The following is a 25,919-nucleotide window of genomic DNA, read 5'->3' as shown; positions in this document are numbered from 1 at the left end:
TTAATTATAGGTTTAAATTGTATGCATACTTATGCATAAAGATATGCATAAGTTGTATACTTTATTTACACATAGATGTTGGTGTAAGATTGTATGCTTAAGCACGCATAAATAAATGTTTATATTGTATGTTTGATATACGCACAAGAGTGTGCGTGAATGGTTTGTTTGTTGAAACCTAGTAAGGGTCTGCTGAAATGTGCTGCGATATGACGTATATCATGCTCCATTTATTTTCTCTCTACAACTCCGTGGGAATAGACGAACGAATGTCGAGGGACATGGGGACTGTTGTGTTGGACCTGACTGTACCCTTTTATTTTATTTTGTATTTTATATACAAACTATGGAATTTCACTATATTTTAAAGGCTAATAAGAATGGTGGTGCATATTTTTTGTTACTAATTTTCTATTTTATTATTCTTTACCAATATTTGCTAATAAAAAAAAATTTAATTGTACGCTAGATTTTTGCTTATGTTATTTTCACATTTAAAAGATGCCGTGCCCAATTTCCTCACTATTTGAACTCCGTATTGCACTTCCCAAGGCCCAAGTTTGACCAAATGTGTGGCCAAATTTCGGTTATGTATATGGTTGGTATCGATCCAAATGGTTCAAAATGGGCTGACCAATCGGGTCAAAAGAGCCGTACGAAGCCCTAAATAATTAGCTTTGACAACATTCTTGAATTAGACGCGCGGGGCAACCCTCCCCAGCAAGATGGATCACTCTAAAATATTTATGTTGGTTTAGGTCACCAGATCCATTATCGAACTGACCCGACATGATTAGGAAGATCCGATTGAGCCATCGTAGGTCCAGTCCACGCTCATGAAAGACCTGAACCTACATTAGACTCGGGAGTCCATCGCTAACCCTTTGAATTTGACTGATCCGATCATTAATTCCGATATGATTCCCGATTCGGTTCACCGTATCCTTTGATTGCCACCGGTTCGAGTCAAATGCATGGTATTGCGTTGCTTGTGCGGCAGGAAATGCCGTTTATGTGGCTCCCATTATTCTGATCTTTTAATTGGTATTAAAAGACTAAAATAACCCTCTTTATAAGAAACAATACAAAAAAGTTAAAGTTGACCCAAGCTAAAAAACTAGATCAGCCCAACTCAACCACATGCAGCCATGAACCCAGTCAACAATGCCAATCTCAGATCCAAACTTAGCCAAAGACCAAACTGGCAACACGTACCAAACCGTTTATATACTATGCCATGGACTCAAACTTAGAGTCGAGCAACACCGGACCACCGGTCATCAATTCAAATGCCATTTGAGCCAAAGTCAACTTCCCACACTTCTCTATTCACAATCGAACCCATCTGGCTGTGCTAGAGTCCGGGTCAAGGTTCAAAGCAAATGTGTGTGTGTGTGTGGTGGGGGGGGTGTGGGGTACCGTCCTTGACCGAAAACCCGTGTCCATTTTGGTAACTGAAAGCCGAACCAGCACTCTAGCGTTCTCCGGACTCCAAAACGGAATGTGGGTCCCACAGAAATCATAAGATTCCGAGGAATCTTTTCCCACCGCCATCAACCTTTATCAACCCTCTGCAACTTCCCTTTCCCCCCCAGCCCCAAACAGAGCCCTCCGGAAAATTTCTTCCCCACTCTGCCCCCGATGAAAACTCTAATTTCTAGATTTGTCCTCATGGACATCCACAGAGCTCCCTCCTCCAGAACCCGAGCTCATCTCAACCCTTCATCATCATCATCTTCTTCGTTCAGACCGTCTCGTCTCCGGCGATCCCTCCGACAGTCGCCGTCGAGGGTCTTCCCGTCATCGCTGGTTCGAAGGCCGGACGATCGGTTCGGGAATGGGAGCTTGGCCCCGGCGCCGATCGCTTCGCCGGGACTGCAATGCGATCCGGCGGCGTCGGAGCTGGAATTGTTCCTAGAATTGGTGCCCGATCGGATGAGGAGGGAGGTTCTGGGGCATCCGGAGATCGGAGATCTGATCGAGGTAGTGATGGATCTCGGGAGAAAGCCGCTAGCGAGGTTTCCGTCGGGGGATTGGGTCATCTCGCAGCAGTCCGTCAAGCTCGAGGATCTGAGGCACGCGATCTCCAAGGTATAATGGTTTTTAGGAGTGAATTTTTTATTTTACTTAAAATTCTAGCGAAGTTCTTTTTCCTTTTTAATTTTTGTTCGGATTTCAATTTTTCAATCGTGATTTTGTTGATTAAAGCAACGCCACAAATATCGGTATCTGATTTTCTAGGCAAGGGAAATCTCGCGATAAATTAAAACATTTTGTGTTCCCGACAATTATCGGGAAGTATCGGCATATAGTAATGATTGGCAAAAAAAAAAAGTATAGAAGTGATCAGAAGGAAAAAATGCTAAATTATAAAAAATTAAAATGTGGGTTTATGCGCTAATTACTGGGTTGATATCACTCTATTCTAGGTATATTGAAAATTACCGCGATATTTTTGGCATTGTATGCTTATCTGAAAATATCGCAGTTTCAGAATATCGGCGATGTTTGTTGCATGGGTTTTAAGATGGTCGTCGTGGTATGGCTGTGATCTGTTCAGTGTTGTTGTTTGGATGCGTTTTTTTAATCTTGTTTATTTATTTTTGTGGTGCATAGTGCTTGGTTGCATGATTGGATGATATATCTTTAATAAGTTCGTTAAGCGTCTGTAATAATTTAGTAGAAAGGCGATGGTTGGTTTTATAAAAATGGGATGTAAAGAACTTGGGCATATTAAAGTACGGCTGGTTCGAATGACATCCCCAATTTTGGTACTATTTGGATTCTTTTGAATGGTTACGTTTGCTCTAATAAAATCATTTAGCTATCCATCGAATGACGTCCAATTTCTTTTGAATGATTGAATGGTCACATAATATGCACATGTAAACTCGTCCACGAATATTCCGCGTGATGCAAACGCGCCCTTAGCTCCCACGTGAAAAATAGAAAAAAAAAGTGAGCCCACCATGCAAACTAGGCGTCGGTTCCCATTGGGATGATATAGTTGTCTAAACTGTTCGGATTCTGGTTGGATCTAGGCATTACCAAGTCCGATTTAGTCGGGTTTGGCCTAATTGGGTTGGGAGTCAGATTCAGATTAGTATTCGGATGAAAAAGATAAAACCAAACCCTGATCTGTTTAGCTTAAAAACTCAGCATTTACATTTAATCGGGTTGGGTTTTTAGTAGGATGTGGGTTTTACTCGGATTCAGGTTCGAGTTTGAATGCAAAACTTAACACCAAACCTGGATCCAATTCAGATTTGGCTACCAAACCCGCTTAATGAACCCAGATTTGGGTTGCACCTGAACCGTTTACATCCCTATTTGTCCCAACGGGCGATTGAAACACATTTTGCTACCTCAGTTGAGTCAATTCTTTCCGAAGAGGATAGGGTGCAATGTGATTGCACACTTTTAGTGTGTTTTTTTTTTCAATTGGTCGGGTTTGACCCTGACCTGACCCGTACCAAACCCTATAGGGTGTGATAAATAAAAAGGTCCGATTAGAATTTGGGTTGCACCCAATATTGAGCCGGGTTATGGTTTGTGAAATTTCATACCAACTTTGGGTTCCAACTAAGATCCGCAATTTTTAATGGAAAAAAGCTAAAAAATATTATTTTATCGGTAATGGTACGAGTCTGTGGTTCATGTAATTCTTATATGTCCGGGTATGGTATCTGCTTTGGGGGCATCCAGACGTGGAAGGATGACTATGATGATGTTACTTTACGTTGTATCGAGGTTTGGAATCGTATTCTAATCCTTTTTTTTTTTCAAAAAACAAGTTGAATACAAATTTCTTTTGTAAATACAAAGCATGGGTATGGGATCGGCTTTTTCCAGTTTGGAAATCTTTGCGGTCATTCTCATGTTGGGGTACATATGCAGGTCGGTGATTTTTCAGATGACAACCGATCTGGCATTAATAAGTCTCTGCATCGCATCAGTGCTATTAGAAACCGAAAGATGCAAATAATTGGTCTCACTTGCCGAGTTGGCCGTGCAATATCTGGAAGTGCAGAGATGATACGAGACTTGGTTGAAAGTGGGGGTTCCATCTTGGTTATTGGACCCCCTGGAGCCGGCAAGACAACCTTGATCAGGTTCTAATCTTCGTAAACTATCTCCATAAATGGTGTCGTTTTGCAAAGATTGCTTATGAATGCCATAAATGCTGGTTACAAATGATGTTTCATTAAGTGCATAACTCGATTCTTTTCTTTTGTCCATTATTTGCCTTTTCCTGTTTAGTTTTCGTTCTCAAATTTCTTCTAGTTAACATGCATCTAGATTGAGCATCTCACTGATTAGTATTATAGCTGTTCATGAGACCTTTCGTCCTCTTTTAATGTAAATGAAATGATAAGCATACTTTTTGCTTCTAGTTGTGTGATTGACTGCAGCTTCTTGCATGCCTAATCCTGTTGAACAATTCTAGGGATGTACACGTTTGTAGAACACAGTTGCACATGTGTTTTAGATTCTGCATCTGCATGACTTAATCATGTCTCCCATGTCATATCAGACTTCATCATCCCCGTGTACAAGATATTGTGCTTTAACTTTAGTAAACTGTTGTGCAGGGAAATTGCTAGAATGCTGGCAGATGACCACATGAAGAGGGTGGTCATTATAGATACGTCAAATGAGATTGGAGGTGATGGAGATGTCCCTCATTCAGGAATAGGTCGTGCAAGGAGAATGCAAGTTCCAAATGTCAATATGCAGCACAATGTGAGCCTAATCTTATCATTTCTCTGTATTAATTTAAAGACCAGGCTTTTGGTTGTGAAATTGAACTAATTGACTTTTTCATTCTTTGATTTGTTCCAAATGTGATGGCTTACAATAATTCTTCTTCCATTTTTGTGTAGGTTATGATTGAAGCAGTTGAAAATCATATGCCAGAAACTATTGTTATTGATGAAATTGGTACTGAGCTTGAAGCATTGGCAGCAGGTACGATTGCTCAGAGAGGTGTCCAGCTAGTTGGAACAGCACATGGAATAACGATTGAAAGTATAATAAAAAATCCTTCTTTACAAAGTCTTGTTGGAGGCATAGAGGTATGCTTACGCCTTTCTGTAACTATGACTATTTAAATTTGGTTTCCATGGAGAACTTAATCTGTCACCTGTACGAGTCATGTCTTGGTTAGGCATCATTTGGGTGTGGTGAATCACGATGAGATGTCTATGAAAATGATCCAAGTGATGCATTTCAAATATTATTGTGAACCACAATTTATCTCTGCCGCATTTGACTTGGATGCAGAGTGTGACCCTTGGTGATGATGAAGCAAAAAGAAGAAAAGTTCAGAAGACAATTCTTGAGAGAAGAGGTCCATCAACATTTACCTGTGTGGTTGAGATGATGTCCAGGACAGAGTGTCGAGTTCACCACGACTTAGAAGCAACTGTTGATGCTATCCTTGCAGGTATTTGAGCTTTGGTTGTTTTGCAGAGTGCTGTTGCTTGATGAAGGTCATGATGATGGAAGTATTGGTTATTATTAATTAAATTCTATATGCCAGGGAGGTCTCCTCTATTTGAACTGCGTCGCATGAATGGCAAACCTGATGAGCATGCAAGTTCTAGATTGGTTCCTGAGAATTATCTAATTGAAAGTTCCAGCACTACTCATACTCAGGATGATGAAGTGGCAAATGCAGACTCTTCTACTAGACGTGTTAGGAGAAGTACAGCTAGGTCTGCAAGCTGTCAGTCTACTCCTGTTTGCTTGTATACTTACAAGGTATGAAATCTGAGACAACATAAAGCACAATATTAAATGGCCTTTTTGTATGATAAACTTTTTCTTTTTTTCTTCCTGAAGCTTATTATTTGTGAACTTCATATATTATAAATGTTGTTTTTTATTTCCTTTAAAAAACCATTGAGAAAAAAGAATGGCATATTTGGTAACTTCTCATGAGATTCAGAATCTCATGCAAATGAGAGAATGAATATCATTTGCACAACTAACCAAGCATGAAAATGAGAAATGGAATGTGATTTGAAATCACATTTGGAGTGAATCACAATGTGGAATATGTGATTTGAAATCACAATACTTTCTCAAGGTTAGTGAAACATGAGAATAGTACAAGTTGTGATTGTGATTGCCAGCTATTGATTGTTTCCATCTTGAATCTTGTGAAAGTTGGTCACAAGAGTGACCTTGTGACCAACAATCACAACTACTTTCTGAGCTGCGATTGTTGATCCGCACCTGTGACCAAAGTAAACATGCCTGAGATACAACCGAACATGCCCTAAATGTATTTTGAAGCCATGTATGGTGCCATACATTTCATACAGTACAATTGGAAAAAATAAAATGCACTTGACTCTCTATGAGGTTTCTCCATCATCATGGGGAGACAATTGAACTGCATGTTAGGTCTATCCTAATATGTCAATTTCTTCACAATGCAGATATTGGAAGCTGATCTGTTACAAGTAACACAAGTAATGGGACTGGAGAATGAGATAGAGATAACTGATGATATTGGATCAGCAGATGCAATTCTAGCTCTAAATTCTGAAATGAAGCAGAATCCATGGATCCGTGATGTTGCTAAATTTCATCATCTGCCAATATTTGTAATTAAGGTATGTCACTTTTTTGTATCATTGATATTCATGGGATGCTGATTTTTTCAACATGCATCAATTTCTATTCATTGAACTGCAGAAAAATACCATGGCTCAAATGGTCAAGGCAATCCGCATGATCCTTGGGATGGACATTTTGAAGCTGTACAACATAGTCCAGTTGATCCTGTCTATGGAAGTATTGAAGTTGAAGATGATGCACCAGCAAGAAGACCCTCATTGGAGGAGATTGATGCCTTAGAGGTGCGTGTATGACTCTTGATAGCTCTTGTTATCTTCATTTTCATGTCCATTGATTGGTTGCTTGTACAAGCCCATGCATACACTTTGTCTTGGTCATTCATGAGATCTTAAACTAATATGAAATAGGTTCCATGGAAGATATTTTTGGCATATTTTAGCAGTTGAAATAAATTCCATAGAAAATACTGTTACTACATCTTGTTGTGTTTTGTCTCAATTATTGGGTTAGAACCTGTCACATGGGTACGGGTACGAAGGGTACAACACAACAATTTCAAAAATTAAGGGTACTGGGGCACGGTATATATATATATATATATCTATATATCTATATATCTATATATATATATATATCACAGTCACCTGTATTGTTAAATGTAATTTCTTGGAGAGATTTTCAAAAGTTGATAAATATTGAGATTTAAAAAATTTAAAAAAATATAAATAACAACAAAAAAGCTTAGAAAATAATAAGTTTTGCATTATTTTTCTTTCAAAAATATAAACAAACATGTTTTAAAGGTTTTAAAATGTAAAAGAAACAAAAAAACAGGAAATGCAAACTAAAATAAAATTTTTTTTCTCAAAAAATATCGCGATATTTTGTTTCTGGCGATATTTTGAAAAGTTTCTGGTGAAAATATCTCGATAATATCGCAATATTTTGTTTCTGGCAATATTTTAAAAAGGTCTTTTCATGACGCTATTATCACTTTGCCTACTCATTTCCCTATATTTACCTAAGTTGATGAGGTTTTGACTTCTTTGAAAAGTTTAGTTCTGTAATGAAATGGTAGTCTTCCACGAATGCACTTGAATCTCTCAAAAGAAATTATCTAAAAGATACTTTATACAAGACCCAAAAAAGGGTATAAATAGAAAAACAATAAATAAATGATAAGCTTTATTTATGAGAACAAATGCTTTAAAAGCATTTTTTGTGAATGATTTTACAAAGGGTGATGCACCCCTATTTATAAGAGAAAAGGAGGAGAGCTCATAAGGAGCTCTCTTCTTAGCCATTGGAACTAGTCCTAACGGCTCGAATTCTAGTCATTGGACTAGTTCCAACAGCTAGATGCTTGGTCAAGTTTCAATCGAAACTTGACCAAAAGCAAACTATCTAGTTCAAAATAAACTAGATAGTTAAAAGACAAAAAATAAAAAAATATATACCAATTTATATAATAATAATATTATTATATAAATATGTATTTTACATTTTAACACTCCCCCTCAAACTTATGGTACAATGAGTGAAAGTTTGTCTAAGAGGAAGTGAAATCGAGGAGTTGCAATAGGTTTGGTGAAGAAGTCTGCTAACTCGTATTCTGACGTAACATATGACAGATCAATGGTTCCATGCAAGTACTCCTCTCTGATATAGTGACAATCCATCTCAATGTATTTGGTGCGTTCATGGAACGTCCGGTTGCTTGCAATGTAGATTACACTCTTGTTGTCACAACACATTCGTGAAACTTGTGTTGCTTCAGCTTCCATATCAGCAAGTAGTCGTCTGAGCCATACGACTTCCATTATAGTGGTTTTCATGGCTCTATATTTAGCTTCAGTGCAGGAAAGAGAAACCTTCTGCTACTTCTTACGCCTCCACGATATTAGAGATTCACCTAAAAACACACAGTTGCCAGTGGTTGAGTGCCTATTATTAGAATCACTTCTCCAATCAACATTAGTATAAGCAATTAGATCTAATGAGGATGATGCAGACAAGAAGAGTCCTTGTGAGAGAGAGCTCTTTAAATATTTAATAATACGTAAAACCGCTCCCATGTGAACAGAAGTGAGAGCATGCTGAAACTGGCTAACTGTGTGTACATCATGTGCAATGTCTGGCCGAGTGATGGAGAGATAGGAAAGTGTTCCAACAAACTGTCTAAATGGAGTAGGATCATCAAGACGCTCTCCGTCATCAATTTTCATTTTAATATTAACCACTTCTGGGGTATCCACCTTCTTATCAATCATAATGCCCGACCTAGAAACAATATCAAGGGCAAATTTAGATTGAGACATTAAGTATCCACGAGGAAAATAAGCAACTTCAATTCCTAAAAAATATCTCAATGATCCTAAGTCAGACATTTCAAAATGAGTTTTGAGAAGAGTTTTGATATTGACAACTCCCTGTTTGTCGTCACCGGTGATGATCATATCATCCACATAAATTAGAAGAATAATGATACCTGCATCAGATTTCTTAATAAATAAGGCAGTGTCAGTCAAGTAAGAGTGAAATCCAATATTATTGTGCCTGACCTCGTGCTATTGTGCCTGTGTTGCAGCTCGGGCCTGGTTCGTAAGGCCCCAGCGTGATGCTGGGCCAGGCTGCTGGCACATCAGCGTCAGCCAGGGCTGGGGCTGATTCACCCCACTTTCCCGAGCCTGCGCGTGGGGGCGTTGTTGCAGTCCACCAGCGTGCAGGGGGTAACGGGTCCTTGTGGATGGGTCCGAAACCGAGAGGGTCTGGACCGGACTTTGTGACAACGGGACCCAAACCCGGATCTCAGGGTCCATCCTTTGGGTCCCAGTGAGCGGGTCCGAGTCTTGAAGCCCCATACCCAACCTACTCAGTTGGGTTTGGTTCGCGGTTCGCCCCGAATCAGCCCCAACCCACTACTTTTGAGCCCCAAAATAGATCCAATACCGACCCAAACCTATATCGGACCCGAACGAAGCTCCAGTTTGAATTTCAGCCGGGTCAAAACCAGACCCATCTTGTTACGGATCGAGTTCAAACCAGACCGTCTCACACCACAACTCGATCCATGATCTCACCTACCCCATTCTGGGTCCGACGAATAGTTTAGGACTTGACCCGATCCAGATCTAATCAGGTGAATCATCCCAATACTACACCAACCAAATCCAATACCCGTACCAGACCCAATCCGTTAACCCGTCTCCGATCCAGAACCTGGTACCATACCCAACACATTACCCCTGTCCTAACCCAACCCATAACCCGAACCCACATTATCTATTTCTCACCAACCCATAACCCACCACCCGAACAACCCTTCCACCTTTAGTAGGACATCCAGTCATACCGGTGCCACAACGCCGGCCACAGATGGTTCCCACTGACGGGTGAGCCAGACCGAGGCAGTTTCCAGCAGCCGCCATGCAGATTCAGCAGGGACCAACGTGTCCTGAGCGCCGACCACACGTCGTAGGAGTTCGTCAACACCAGCCTCCAGGTGAGCAGTACTCTGAAGATGGTGATGAAGCCGTGTTGGATGATGACACTTTCTGGAACGAGTATCCTGCAGGAATGGTGGAGGCTCATCAACAGAGAGCACCAGAGCACCCCTCCACATACGGGATGAAGCTAGACCTTCTGGAGTTCGCAGGACGATTCGATGCGGAGCAGTTCTTCGATTGGGCTTATGCCGTACATTTTTTCTTCGACTACCACACTGTAGCTGAGCACCGTCGTGTCTCTCTAGCTTCCACTCGGTTGAGAGGCCTAACACAGACATGGTGGATTGAGCTGCAGAGGTCAAGGGAGTGGCAGGGACTAGAGTGCATACAGGCATGGGAGGAGATGCAGAGATTGATGCAGTCAAAGTTCGTGCCTTCAAACCACGCTGAGAGAGCCTACAAGGAGTACCTGACCCTTTGTCAAGGCACCCGTACTGTGGTGGAGTACACTGCTGAGTTCCATCGCTTATCCCTGCGAGTGCAGATCAAGGAGACCACCCACCTTGGTCTCCGTTCTGCTATTTCTGATGATTTCAGTTGTGTCACAGTCGAGTCATTGGATCAGGCAAGCAGTTATGCCATGAATGTGGGGGGAAAATTGAAAAGGAGGCAGAAATATAGGACCTCCCGTAGTTACCAGCCCAGTTGACCCAAGTCGAGTTTCCCAACCAGAAGAGTGAGCTCCCCTAGGAAGGAAGATTCAAAGTCCACCCTTAGAGTAGATCCCGACAAACCCGACTAGTCCGGACCCACGTACCATACCATATCCAAGGCCAAGCCTAGTGAGTCTACCATCCGTTGTTTTAGGTGTCACGGGTTAGGACATGTTGCATCCAAGTGCCCCACCGTGAGCAAGAATGCCCATTTCGTCGACAGTATTCAATCAGCGTCTGATAGTGAGAGTGAGGGTGAGTCGTTGGTTGAAGGAGATGACAAGAGGGAAGTCGTAGAGTTCGACGGTAACGTCGAAAATTTGTTGTCTATCCGTCATATTTTGACCGTACCCCGAGAGTCTGCCCCTGGAAAATGGTTGCGGAATAACATTTTTAGAACCCGATGCAACTGTGAGGGGCATGTCTGCGATGTCATCATCGACACTGGGGCTTGTGAGAACATGGTTTCCAAGAGTGTCGTGTCCACCCTGAATCTAAAAACTAAGATATTGTCCAAACCATACAAGATGGCATGGTTCAAAAGAGGAAACGAGGTTCCCATCACTTAGCGTTGTCTAGTTCGGTTCTTCATGGGGGAGCATTACCACGATGAGGTGTGGTGTGATATAGCCCCTATGAGTGCGTGCCATATTCTTTTGGGATGTCCCTGGTATTTTGATCGCAAAACTGTTCATGATGGTCGTAGGAACACGTACTCATTTATTTTTAAGGGTCATAAAATAATCCTTCTCCCTATCAAGGAGACCGATTTTCCCGCTATGGATAAGCCTGAGCGAGTTTCTCGACTCGCGGGCCTATTATACCGGACTTTCTCGAGCCATTGTAAGGAGGATGATTATTGTTATGCCCTGGTGGCTAAGCCGTCTATGAGTACGTTGTTGCCCGTTCCCGCGGACATCGCGCCTCTTATTGCGGAGTTTTGGGATATTATGCCAGACGACCTTATCGATGGTCTACCTTCGATGAGGGTGGTACAACATGCCATCGATTTTGTCCCGAAATCAAGTTTACCTAACCTCCCCGTGTATCGCATGAACCCATCAGAGCATGTCGAGTTGTTGAGGTAGGCTCAAGAGTTACTGCAAAAGGGTTTTATTCGTGAGAGTGTGAGCCCTTGCGCAGTGCCCGCCCTGCTCACTCCTAAAAAAGATGGGTCCATGCGCATGTGTGTTGACAGTAGAGCGATCAATCGCATCACAGTCAAGTACCATTTTTTCATTCCTCGGTTGAATGATATGTTTGATATGTTGGTCGGTGCCTCTATTTTCTCTAAAATTGATTTAAAAAGTGGGTATCACCAAATCCGTATCCGGGAGGGGGATGAGTGAAAAATGGCATTCAAGACACGTGATGAATTGTATGAGTGGTTAGTCATGCCATTTGGGTTATCAAATCCTCTGAGTACTTTCATGAACATGATGACCCAAGTGTTGCGTCCTTGTATAGGGAAGTTTGTCGTTGTATATTTTGATGACATTTTGATTTATAGTTTTTCTTTGTCTGATCATTTGAGTCATTTGCATCATATCCTAGAAATTTTAAGGAGGGAGAAGTTGTACGTCAATGCCAAAAAGTGTGAGTTTATGATGTCAAGTGTGGTCTTTTTGGGTTTTATTGTGTCGTCTGATGGAGTGAAGGCGGATCCCGTCAAAGTCCGTGCGATTGTAGAATGGCCTACCCCAAGGACTATAAGAGAGATCCGTAGTTTCCACGGGTTAGCCACTTTCTACCATTGTTTTATGAGAAACTTCAGCACCCTCATGGCCCCTATCACAAAGTGCCTAAAGGGTACTAGTTTCCATTGTACGTCGGCGACGGGAAAGGCCTTCACACTCATCAAAGAGAAAATGACTAGTGCCCCCGTCTTAGCCCTTTCTGATTTTAGCGCAGTCTTTGAGGTTGAGTGCGATGCCTCTAAAGTGAGAATTGGTGCAGTTTTGAGTCAGAACCGCAGACCCGTTGCTTTCTTTAGTGAAAAGCTGACTCAAGCCAGGTGCCAGTACTCCACTTATGGTGTTGAGTTTTATGCCGTGGTACAAGCCCTTCGTTATTGGAGGCATTATCTTATTTATAAGGAGTTTGTCTTGTACACGGATCATGAGCCGTTAAAGTATTTGAATAGTCAAAAGAAGTTGAGTGCTCGTCATGTCAAGTGGGTCAGTTTCTTGCAAGAATACACATTCACTATTCGCCATCAATCAAGTACTCTGAACAAGGTAGCTGACGCACTTAGCAGGAAGAATAGTCTTTTGATGACTATGTCAGTGCAGGTTATTGGGTTCGAGCATAGCAAGGAGTTGTACCCAATAGACCCTGATTTCCAGCAAGTCTGGGAAGGGTGCCTCTCCTCTGATAACACAGCCGACCCACGGTTTAGTATACATAACAATTACCTTTTTTGAGGTAATAAGTTATGTGTGCCTGCATTTTCTCTTAGACTCCAGTTGATTTCCGAGTTACATGAAGGGGGACTAGCTGGGCATTTTGGACATGATAAGACGTTTATTCTGTTAGATGAATGCTACTTTTGGCCCAAAATGTGCAAAGATGTTGTCAAGTTTGTTCAGAGTTGTCGAGTGTGTTAAGTGTCCAAGGGTCGATGTCAGAATAGTGGTTTGTATACTCCGTTGCCCATCCCTGAGTAACCTTGAGAACATGTGTCCATGGATTTTGTTGCGGGTCTTCCCAGAACCTCGCGTCGTTTTGATTCCATTTTAGTTGTGGTTGACCGTTTTTCCAAAATGGCTATTTTGTCCCGTGTAAGCGAACTACTGATGCCTCGTTAGTAGCTTCATACTACTTCAAGGACGTGGCCCGCTTTCATGGATTGCCTCACACGATCACCTTAGATCGTGACACGCATTTTATGAGCCATTTTTGGAAATCGTTATGGGTCTTATTGAAAACCAAGCTCCAGTTCAGTAGTGCTTACCACCCACAAACCGATGGCCAAACCGAAGTTGTGAACCGCCCTTGGGAACTTGTTAAGGAGTCTAGTGGGGGAGAATGTCAAAACATGGGACCTAGTCTTGCCTCAAGCCGAGTTCGCGTATATCAGCTTCATCAACCGGTCCACGGACAAGTCTCCTTTTCAAGTGGTTTATGGTTGGTCACCCACTCATGTTGTAGATCTAGCACCTGTGACCAGTCTCTCAGACCTAGCCCTAGACGCGTTTGATGTCATTGAGTACATGCATGATATACATAGGCAAGTCTGAGCCAAGCTTGTGGAGAGTTATGAAGCTTACAAAGCTTTCGTAGACCAAGGTCGTTGCGATGTTCAGTTACAAGTTTGTCAGTTGGTATGGGCTTACCTGCGTCCTGAGCGTTTCCCAGTGGGTACTTACGGCAAGTTGAGTCCTAAGAAATATGGCCCTTTCAAGATTATTCGGCGATTGAGACTGAATGCCTACCTCCTTGAACTGCCCGAAGATTGACACATTTCGCCTATCTTCAATGTGTCTGATCTATATGCTTACTGTGGAGACAACAAGTCGTCAGAGCCTACTTCTTCCCAACCAAGGGAGAATGATGCAGAGCAGGATCGACCTAGATCCATACAGCCTGACCCAGGCAGAGGACCGTACTTGCATGAAGGGATCGAGGATCGGACCCAAGTAGTGGATCCGACCTAGATCACGGTACCAAGACGCAGGGATGATGTACCTCGACGTACCTACTCCAAACGAGCATAGGCCCGGACGTCCCAGATCCAACAACAAACATGAGTCGTCTCGGGTCCAGGGCCGGACCCGACACCCGGATCCAACTGAACCCTTTAAATACCCATCCTAGGGTTGCGTGTGAGAGAGACGATTGGAATTTTTTGAGTTTTTCTTTCATCTGTCGCAGTATGCTACAACCTGCATTTTCTTATTTTGTGATTTCTTTTATTCCAGTTGATAGTTCATTATTTGCTCGTTTCCTTTCATTCTTCATTGTAGCCCTTACCGAGTTCTTAATAAACTTTTGATCAGATCGATTGATCCAATTCCCTGCGTCACATTTCCATTAAGATTTTGTTGTTGCACGATTGTTCGTGCATTGGAGAATCAACATCAGCGTCAACCCCATTATCTGACCAGCGTCGGTTCCTTCGCTGCATCAAAGAGCGTCAACGTGACACCCATTAACGTGTAGCTTTGATTCCCTCACTGCATCACTTTCTCTTGAAGATTGCATACATGTGCAATATCTTTAAGAGAATACATATTTCTAAGGTATCCCCATGCTTTATCGGCATGTTCAAACTTAGCAAGGCTAAAACATTTTTTAATGTCTACGCTATTAATAAGCCATGTCATTATTTTAGCATGTCCCATCCTCCACTCTTTCTATTTCTTTTCATATGAGGCTAGAGCCTTGATTTTCTCCTCTTCCGTTAGAGGAACATCCTTATCACCCTCTTTCTTAGTGAGGGATAGTTTGGGTTCCGAATCAGAACTGTTCACGATTCCCCATAAACCTTTTCCCCATATGTGATGCTTCATAATTGAAGCCCACATCACATAATTAGTATCATTCAATTTCATGGGAATGATGGTGACTTTATCATGGTCATCCATCTTTTACAAGGGTGTAAAGTAGAAAGATAGACGAGAGAAAAGGAAAGGAATAGAGAAATAAGAAGGAAGAAATACAATACAATGTTGTTCAAGTCCTTCTCTCCAAATGAATCCTCTTGTAGCCGATAGATAAGTGGTAAAACACCTTTTCGGCAATTGATAAAACACTTCTTTCCAAGTGACGAAACACTTTTTGTAAGAACAAGGTGGTAAAACACCTTTGCACAAGAAGCACAAAAATCGAGGCGGAAGCTTTTCAAGATCTAACAATTCCGTAGCTTTGATACCATGTAATGAAATGGTAGTCTTCCACGAATGCACTTGAATCTCTCAAAAGAAAGTATCTAAAAGATACTTTATACAAGACCCAAAAAAGGGTATAAATGAAAAAACAAGAAATAAATGACAAGCTTTATTTACGAGAACAAATGCTTAAAAAGCATTTTTAGTGAATGATTTTACAAAGGGGGATGCACCCCTATTTATAAGAGAAAAGGAGGAGAGCTCATAAGGAGCTCTCCTCTTAGCCATTGGAACAAGTTCCAACGGCTAGAAATTCCAATGGCTAGAATTCTAGCCGTTGGACTAGTTCTAACAGCTAGAATTCTAGCCGTTGGACTAGTTCCAACAGCTAGATGCTTGGTCAAGTTCCAACCAGAACTTGACCAAAAGCAAACTATCTATAAGACAAAAAATATACTAGATAGTTAAAAGACAAAAAATAAAAAAATATATACAAATTTATATAATATAATAATAATAATAATATTATTATATAAATATGTATTTTACATTTTAACAAGTCCTACACCGAAGAGAAGAGGGAAACTCACAAGGGTTTATATACCGTAGAGTTGCTTCTATGGCAAGGCCCATTGGGGGCATGGTCCAGCCTGGTTTGGCTCGATTTGGTTTGGTTTGGTCATGGTAATTTTTTGACTTTGACTAATCTTTTTTGCTCTTGGAACAATTTTATTCCCAAGACTTTGGCCGACCATTTTATGGGTTTTGACTGTCCGTTTTTTACCTAGACCAAGACAACCCTAACATTGGAGCCACTGTTAACCTGGTTCACATTCATCCTTTTATAGTCTAGCGTTTCTAGAACCACCCTCTTTATTTCAAGCCTGTTGATTGTGTCTTGGATTTTGGACTTTCTTGACCTTGGTAGGGTCATTTTGGACTGGGGTTTTACCCATTTTGTCCGTTGACTGCATCTAGCCAGTACACCTTCCTTGATTAGCCATTTGGCCAGCCTAGGCCCTTTATTGCCAGTTGTTGGGGTTTAGGCTTATAGATACCCCAACCCTCTCCCATTCTCTCCATCGCTCTTTCAAGCTCTCCTCTCTTACCCATGAGCTCTCTACTCTCTCCTCTCTTTCACATGAGATCCTCTCTCTCTCTCTCTCTCTCTCTCTCTCTCTTTAGTGCTCATCCTCTCCTTTTCTCTCTAGTAATTTTAGGCTGACTTAGTCAAGAGTCTGCCTTGTAGAGACTAGGGTGTGGCCTGTCCTAATTGAGTCAAGAGGCTATTCAAGGTGGTCCGTGTCAAGTTGTTCGATCTTACACAGTGCAGAGCATGGGTCAATCTTCGTGAGTAGGTGAAAGCTCGGTTGTATCCTGGAAGTGAAGTTGCATGAATACCCATTGCATTAAGGAGTTGATCATAAGTGGGGCAACTATTGCTTGAAAGATAGCGCATCTAACGCGTGCCTCCAAGCCTACTTGGTTCAAGCTCAATTGCCATACCCACTGAGTGAATTTCTCAAACATCTTACTGTTTTGAATAATACTTTTACAATCTATCTTACTATGAATGGATTCTAGATCCATGCTTGCTTGTTTCTCTCACTTTGGACAATCCCCTACTAAATCTTGTTTCAGTAAATGCATAAAGTCATGAAAAGACCTTCAAGATGCTATACAACTTCACATCAAACTATATGTTGACAGTATATCTGCCATCGTCCATGTAATTCAATAAAATAACCTAAAGTATCTAAGGATGCAAAACCAAACATCATAGTGGCATAGGTGGTAACAATCTTCATGAGCACTGTCTACAAAGACAAGACCCTGAATGCCTGAAGCATCCTTGTGAAGGGAGGGACTGTTTACAACCAAGAATCCTGGTGGGAGATGAGTTAGTATCCACTCGTTGCAAGTGGAAACTCTGGTGAGTCTAAACTAGACTGTTGATTGTGGAATTTATAGAGAATTTCTCACTAAATGCTCTAATAGCAATGATAAATTAGTAACCAAGGACCAAGTGACATCGATTGTGCACAAATCATTTTTCACATCATGTATCTTTCGAGGGTCTATTCAAGAATTTCTAGGATCTTATTCTTGGCAACATGGCTACTTTGTTATAATAACATACGTTCCATATGATCATGTGATCAAATGCAGTGGACCAATATTTAGCCTAACAGCTCCAGATATGGGTTTTTTTATTATGTCTATAGATGCTATCTAAACCTTCATCATGAAATTAAATTTTCTACCTGAGCAGCATTGAAATTTATGTCTTCGTTATTGTCTAATTATGTGCACATGAAATCCTAAATGCACTCCATCTCAGTCTTTGTAAGTTCTTGAGCTAGACTTTCATAGCTTTGAGTGTGTTCAAAGTGCAACACATCTGGCTTTTCCGATAAACTTTTCCTATATGATTGGACTTTTTACTATATCTTTGATCAAAAAAGACATTTGGCTGTCATGAAGACTTTCTAGGGTGTTAAATTTTTCTGGAGGCCTACATGGTAGCGATGTCATCGAGGTGCAGAAATATTGCAAAAATGTATGATAGGCAATCTTGATGTGTTTGGTCCTGATTAAATTCCTGACTTTCCTTACTTAATTGTGAAATGTGGTTAGGCATACAGAGCAAAGTAGTAATTTTGGGCAATGCAGTATAACTATGTTGCAACTGCAATGATATGTCTCAGAGGCAGGGAATGTTTAGGGAGTCGAGTAATTATAGGCTCTCTAAATATCACTCGTTCATTTTTTTCACATTTGTTGGTTAACAGTCTAATTCTTTTAATCAACTAAATGATATTAATTTTCTCTGAAGTGAAAAAACAAAAGTTACCCACCTGTTGCCTGAAAGTTTATAACAGTTTCAATGTCCATAAATTTGCTTTGAATTGTCTCAGGCTTCACAGTTTGTAACCACTGAAATTGGTGCTTGTATATTCCAGTTAGAAATGTTCTGGAAAAAAAATATTCGCCGTCATATATACAAATTTTATTTCATGTTATTTGTGTTGATTTAAGTATTAATTGTCCACATTAGGAGGTTCGGCTTGCAATTGAATATATTGTGATTCCCGGCGGAGAGCCGGTAGAACTTCTCCCAAGGTGCTCTGAGATAATTGCTCGTCAGTTGAAGCTTGTGGAGAGCTATCAGCTAGCTGCAGAGAGGTCAGGCACAGAACTGAACTCAAGACTGCAGATTCTTCCACAGAGGATTAAAAGCAAGAAGTCTTCTGCATCTGTTAAGATCCCAAGTTCTATCGGTGACTGCTTGTTGGGGTTGGACTCACTAGCCAGTAACGGTGGAGGTACGAGTGTTACACGGCTACCTCTACTACCCGAGTAACTTAGCGGCTGCAGGAAAGCTGATTGCCCCTTCAACCATTGCCTCTGTAAGATGTTGTCCATTAGCAGCATGTAAATTATGTCATTCTTGCTGTAATATAATTGTAACTTCTTATAGAAAAATATAATTGTAATTTAATCCAATTAGCAAATAAAATTCATTTAACTCTCTCTCTCTCTCTCTCTCTCTCTCTCTCTTTCTCTCTCAAGAAAGAAATCCATCTCCTTGAAAGTCTTGACAGTATAATTCCTGACTTCAAGCTGAAAATGTAGGCCAAGTCGGACCAAGCTTAAGACCCAAGCTCTAGATTGTCACATTAGACGTCAAAATCTGCTGGACCAATCCTACTCAACATAAAAAAGAGTAGTGATACACTGACTGCCTATTCAAGTCAAGTAAGCAACCTGGTTTATAGTGTGATGCAATACTAGTGTATAGTTAGGAAAGAGTTAGCAGAGAATGTGAAGGTGGCTTGCCATTTAGGGTACAGTTAGGAAAGTTTAATAGAGAATGTGAAGGTGACTTGCCATTTAGGATATGTTTGTGCCTCACAGAAGAAAGCCACGGAATGCAAAGTGCGTGCCACAACGATATTGCGACAGCCTTTTCTAAATTACGGATATGATGGTAACAAGATCATTTGTTACACTCCCATTCAAGGGAAGCCTCTTTTCCTTGAAAGAGACACTTTGGAGAGAAATTGCTTCCCCCAGGGGTAGATATGAATCCATTTTGACAGGAAAGCTGTTATTTTGCATTTATTATGTGGTTCCCACTATATATTTCTCATAGACATGTTTGTTTCACTCTTTGTAGGAAAGATGTCTTATTTCCTATGAAAAATGGCATCTTTCACACGAAAGGGCATGAAACAAACACCCCTGATGCCATCATTTGGTGCAAAGTGTCTATGCTGTCTGCATGGAAATGCAGGTTGAGTCTTGAGCAACGCCGCTTGATGCGAAAGACAAAAGGTTAGAACCATCTCCTATCTGCTTTTCATCGCACTCTAGAATCCATGCATGTAACTAGTTGTCAGCTGAGTCTTTGCTCCTCCATTCAAAATTGGATATGAAGGATTTCAGGCCTTCCCCTCTTTCAAACATTTAAAAATAAAAAGTATTTTTCATTATGCAAAACTATGCTCGAGCGTAAATAACTCGAGCTTTAGCAAGTTTAATCGAGTTGAGGATTGAGTTCAAGCATGGAGCTTAAGGCACCAAGCTGATCATGAACTGCCTAATTAAGCCTGGCTGCTAAATGTGCACCCTAAGTCTGGTCAAATGGTTACTATTTGTTGCTTTTATATGAGAAAAGATAGAAAAACACGTCGATTTAGACACAATTTTGACATGGATTCACCAAATTTATATGTTTGCTACTTGAATCAAGGTTCTGCTTGGATTTTATCATATATGTTCTAGATCCGGAGTGAAAATGGTTATTGGCCCCAATATCCAAAGATACGAAAGCATCGCAAAATCCAACACATCTTGAAAATCCATGCATTACTGGATTCAAGTCCATCTCATTGAATCTGATTCGGATTCAGATTTGGGTATAGGCTTATTGGTTAAAATTTTGAATGGGATCAGCTTAAACCATGATCATGCCAGTATATGACCTATTTGCATAGAAGATTGAACACAATTTTTTATATCAACCATGTTTTCTAGGTGCAACTTGAAGCAATTATAAAAAATACGGGAAATAACCACTGTACGACAAATTTGATACATTTTTTCAAATGCCCCACAAATTTCAAAATCCGTCCCATGTCCAATTTCACAGGTTTTAGGACCTTTTAACCTTTAGTTTGTGCAAATTTCTCTCAATTTTTGCGTGTTACATCACAACACTCTTCCGTCTAAAAATTGTATGCCATTTCCATAGAAAATACGAATTTCGTACAATAGTATGAATATCACGATGCTGCTTGCAAAAATCTCGTACAAATTTCGCCAAGATTTTTGCGTTGGTGGTTGTGAAAGTCTGCTTTTTGATGCAGAATTCATAAAAAGTTTGAAAATTCATGGACTTTTGCATGCTCTCGACTTATAGCGATGCAAAATTCTGTTTTAGCATGCAAATTTATGTGTATATATATGCGATTAGAGTGAATTTTATCAAGAGTTTCACGTTGGTTGTTGCAAAAGTCTACTTTCAAAGCAAAATTCATAAAAAGTTTGTGGTATTCATGAACTTTCACATGCGACTTTAAGAGATGTGAGATTTTGTTTTAGCGTACAAATTTACTTGTATATAAGCGATTAGAATGTAAATTTCATCATGAGTTTCACATTTGTGATTACAAAATTCTTGAAATTTTTGCAAAATTCTTAAAATTCTTTTTCAACCTGAGAATTTCATAAGTATTAAAAATGACATTTCCGTATGAGCACAGTATAAAAGCAAAACTAAGATTTCACAAAAACTAGGGTTTTTGTGGTCTCCAACTAGTGAAAAATTATAACCATTTTCTTAAGGCCAAGCATCGACAATGAGAAGATCAATGATACTTCATTGACAGAGTTTTTCCTGTAAGTGTGTCTTATGGTATGGGTGTGATAGAAAACGAAAAGTACGCAAGTTCGAGAGTGCTGCAATTGATCATCTAAAAACCCATTCTTATCATAGAGGACATGAATATTGATGTAGAATCGATGGCATACTATATTTTCTTCACATTAACATAGAGTCAATGTATATCAAAATTAGCATTTGATCATATGGTATGGGTCGGATAGGAAAAATCAAGAGAACAACACAGAGTATTGTATGAACGATAGTATACTCTTTTTTCTACCCATCAAAGATGCAGTGATATGCAACATTCTTGAGGCCCAAGAGATGGAGGTACCTCTGTACATACTTTGTATTCTCCCCATCAAAGAGGCCGTGGAAAACAATATTTTTTTGAAAGAATGGAATGAATGCAATGTATGAGAGGATTCATTTGTAAAAGAATAAAATGACTGTAATGTATTACCGTTCATTTATTTTGTGAAAGAATGATATGAATGCAATATATAAGTGACTTTATTTTGTGAAGTAATAGAATGGATGCAATGTATGAGCAATTTTATTTTGTAAAATAATAAAATGAATGCAATATACGAGAAACTTTATTTTCATAAAAAGATGAGAAATGCACATGTATACATGCAAGTTTCCTTTAAAATAAACAATTTTTCTCTTCATGTTCGAATTTTTGCAAAAAGATAAAGAATTTGCACATATACAGAACATATCACACATATACAAAACATGTGATTTTTTTCCTAAATATGTAAATTTTCAACTAAATATGAAAATTTCCTATACAAATACGCACATATGTGATTTTTTTTATTTGCAAAATTTTGTAAAAGAATGAGAATTTTGCATGCATACAAAAAAGATTGCATGTATACAAAACATGTGGATTTTTCTTAAATTTATGAATTTTTAACTAAATATGTGTTTTTTATGCAAATTCGCATATATACATGCAAATTTCTTATACAAATTTGCACATATACATGCAAATTCACACATATATATAAGATTTTGCTTTAAAATATGCAAATTTTTTACTTAAATGCAAAATTTCATCAAATATATATGAATTCATAACCATCATGAACCACAAGAATGATCTGGATCCATCAACAAGCAAACATTAATTAGTATCCATTTAAATACAAAGCTTTCAAGTGGATTTGGTTTGACCTAATTTTAATCTAGGTTTAATATGTATCATTAAAAGTCCAATCTCATCCAAATTTCTGCTTGGGCCTTGGTAAGTATAAATTATAATAACACTAGCATAAAGCACACATTTAGAAGCACCAATCGCCAATATATCACCAAATCAAGCACTAACATGCAATTCTAAAAGCTAAAACAGGTTTTGCAGAGAATGGTTGATCAGTCTTGTGTTAGGGTTTCTCTTTTCCACTAACACAATACTCTAAGTAAGAAAAAGGGCTTTGTCTTAAATAGACAAGTGTTCTTATCTATTTTCCTGATATTAATCTTTGACGGAATATGAACACTCAAAGGTGTCAATTTTAGGCCCTTTGTGTTGACCAGGTCGACTACTAAAGGGGCTAGGTTTTTTTAAAGCCTCTGGCTCTTCTCTTTAGGATGCTAGATTGTCTGTAGTTAGCCTTATTGCTTAACTTCTTTGCAATCTCAAATCCTCTATACTTATAACATGTGAAGAAGGGCTGGACAAGTTTACACCTCTTGGCAAACATCCCTTTCCATGGAGGGTTGTACCCTTTCAATAAGTGACTCTATAGGGAGATATATTCAATGTTCATGACCCTTTATCAAGGGTTATGTCTTAGGGCCACATATCCTTACACTTAAGGCCTATTTAATTGGTTGTATAGTAATGGCTTGTATATATAGGTAGTCAAGGATGAGGTAGTCAATTAATAATATATGAGTAGGTGTGTATTTAAGAGCTATTTAATTGTCTCATAACTCTTAATGAGATCCATTGGCCAATTTGCTAAAGTGGTTTACACAGATCTCCACTTTCAATGTACTAACCTAGTGAGTGTGAAGGTGTGTGTAGCCTTTTATGATATTTAGGTTATCTCTAGAGCACTCATGAAAGGAATGTGTGTGAATGATCCTAAGATGTTCATAATGAAGACTTAGTTCAAAGCTTAGCTAGTCAGTTTCTTAAACAATTTGAATCTTGTTCACAATAAGTGAAGATTCAAACTCAAAAGGTATCTTCATTTATATATATGACTTTCATGAGCAACTTCATGTTTTTCCTATTATAATTTTGACCCACATGGAGGATTGTTGTTATTTTGGCTCAAAATTACACTACAAGAAAATTGTTAATTAGCGACGGAAATTGACGACGGATTTTTTCCGTCGCTAATTAGCGACAGATTAGCTAGAGATAGAATCTGTCGCTAATTAGCGACGGATTAGCGAGGAAACAACTTTTATCGCTAATCTGTCGCTATTTAGCGATGGATTAGCGACTGCAATTTTTTGTCACTAATTTTTATTACAAGAACACCATTTTAGCGATGGATATAGAGAGGGAACTCTTTCGTCGCTAATCCGTCGCTAAATAGCAATGGCGTAGCGACAGAATATATTCCGTCGCCTTTTTGGTATTTTGAGTTAGCGATGGCTTAGCGACGGAATGTTTCCGTCGCTAAGCCGTCGCGTAAATCCCTAATCCCATCCCTCTTTCTCTTTTTCCTGTTTCGCTGTATTGCTCCCGCCCGCCGCCCTCTCCCTCCCGCCGCCCGTCGGCTCTCGCCACCGTCCTGCCGCCGCCGCTCGCCAGCTGCCGCTCCCCGTCAGCCTCCCACCACCGCCCGACGACGCGCATGTAATCTTCTTCTTCTTCTTCTTCTTCACGCTGTACGCCCCGACGATGGCATTGAGCACGCTGAGGCTGCCGACGGTGAAGGTGACGGCGCAGGCACCGACGCCTCTGGCCCGCGCGTACCCATCGGCGGCGTACCCGGCGTTGAGCTCATTGCAGCCGATGAACTTCATCCCCTTCACCCATGTGATGCACTTCGCCGCTCAGGTCGGCGTCCGCTACGCCGTCGATAACCCCTCCTCCTACGTTCGCAGCAACGTTGCCGGGCTCGTCACTCTCCTGGAGGCCTGCAAATCGGTGAACCCGCAACCGGCATTCGTGTGGGCGTCATCGAGCTCGGTCTATGGGCTCAATGTGAAGGTCCCCTTCACCGAATCCGATCGAACCGATCGGCCGGCGAGCCTGTACGCGGCGACGAAGAAGGCCGGCGAGGAAATTACTCATGTCTATAAGCATATCTATGGTTTATCGATCACCGGCCTTCGGTTCTTCACCGTTTATGGCCCCTGCGGCCGGCCAGACATGGCCTACTTCTTCTTCACTCGCAACATTCTGCAGGGGAAGAAAATTGTGGTTTATTGGCGGAAAGATCACCGGGAAATCTCGCGGGATTTTACCTACATTGATGATGTAGTGCGCGGGTGCGTAGCTGCGCTCGACAAGGCCGGAAAGAGCACCGGCAGCGGCGGAAAGAAGAAGGGGAAGGCCGACTACAAGATATACAATCTAGGGAATACGTCACCACTTGGGGTGCCAATGCTGGTGAACGTACTAGAGCGTCACCTGAAGGTGAAAGCCAGGAAGAATGTGGTGGAAATGCCTGCGAACGGCGACGTGCCGTTCACGCACGCGAATGTCACGCTTGCGAGGTTAGAGTTCGGTTACATGCCTACTACTGATCTGCAGACAGGGTTGAAGAAGTTTCTAAGGTGGTACCCGGATTACTATGGCTATGGATATAACACTAAGAGCATTGTTCACCACCACTACCATAGCAACAAACAACAACAATAGCAATCGTATTTGGATTTGGATTCTTGATTGAATTAGACAAATTCTTTGTTTTTTTCTCTTTATTGCTTAGATTATCTTGTGTTCTTTCTTCGATTTATGTACTTGATTCAATAGCCACTTGGTGTATAGAATTCTAACCATATATGGCCAACCAATTAGTTTATAAACAGGCGTGTCCTTTTTATAAATCATTTGTTTAGAGTGAGTTTTTTTCCGTGGTGACTTCATTTTAAAAAATTGTTTTTTTGTGCAGATTTCTCAACAGAACTCGCTTGTGCCCCGCCACCCGTGGTAAGTAAGTGACAAAAACAATGCAAATCGGGTAAATACCCGTGGTGAGTAAGTGAGGCAAGCGCATCACATGTTATTTAATTTATTGAATGTAACACTTTATTGTTCACACACTCACTTAGTTGTTGATATCTAGGACTGCTTTGTTGGAGTTCGGAGATCATGCTGAGCATGATTTTAATGTATGAATATGGAAGTGTTCTTATTTTTGGAGTACGGAGTCCATGCTATGCATGGTAGTAGTTAGTGGGATATTGAAGTGTGTTTGCTGCAGGTACATGTTTGACATTTGTTTAATATGAATTATTTCGATGTATTGCAATG

General features: G+C 40.4%; 1 protein-coding gene and 1 pseudogene across 1 annotated transcript; both read left to right on the top strand.

Annotated features, from left to right (window-relative positions):
* Window positions 1-1,587: 1,587 nt before the first annotated feature.
* LOC149831599 (protein SEEDLING PLASTID DEVELOPMENT 1-like) lies at window positions 1,588-19,120 on the top strand. The gene is given in 10 exon segments (XM_090014012.1): window positions 1,588-2,091; window positions 3,898-4,112; window positions 4,593-4,743; window positions 4,884-5,075; window positions 5,284-5,446; window positions 5,543-5,763; window positions 6,447-6,623; window positions 6,706-6,760; window positions 6,763-6,869; window positions 18,635-19,120. Coding segments are annotated over 10 exon segments (2,037 nt in total). The 5' UTR covers window positions 1,588-1,641; the 3' UTR covers window positions 18,941-19,120.
* A 5,218-nt stretch (window positions 19,121-24,338) lies between these two features.
* LOC149831598 (UDP-glucuronate 4-epimerase 1 pseudogene) lies at window positions 24,339-25,304 on the top strand (annotated as a pseudogene).
* Window positions 25,305-25,919: the final 615 nt, after the last annotated feature.

The sequence above is a fragment of the Nuphar pumila genome, chromosome 7 (genome assembly GCF_984573655.1).
Source record: "Nuphar pumila chromosome 7, dmNupPumi1.hap1.1, whole genome shotgun sequence".
Lineage (NCBI taxonomy): Eukaryota > Viridiplantae > Streptophyta > Magnoliopsida > Nymphaeales > Nymphaeaceae > Nuphar > Nuphar pumila.
The sequence above is the reverse complement of the archived record's forward strand: the minus strand, read 5'-3'. Positions and strand labels throughout refer to the sequence as shown.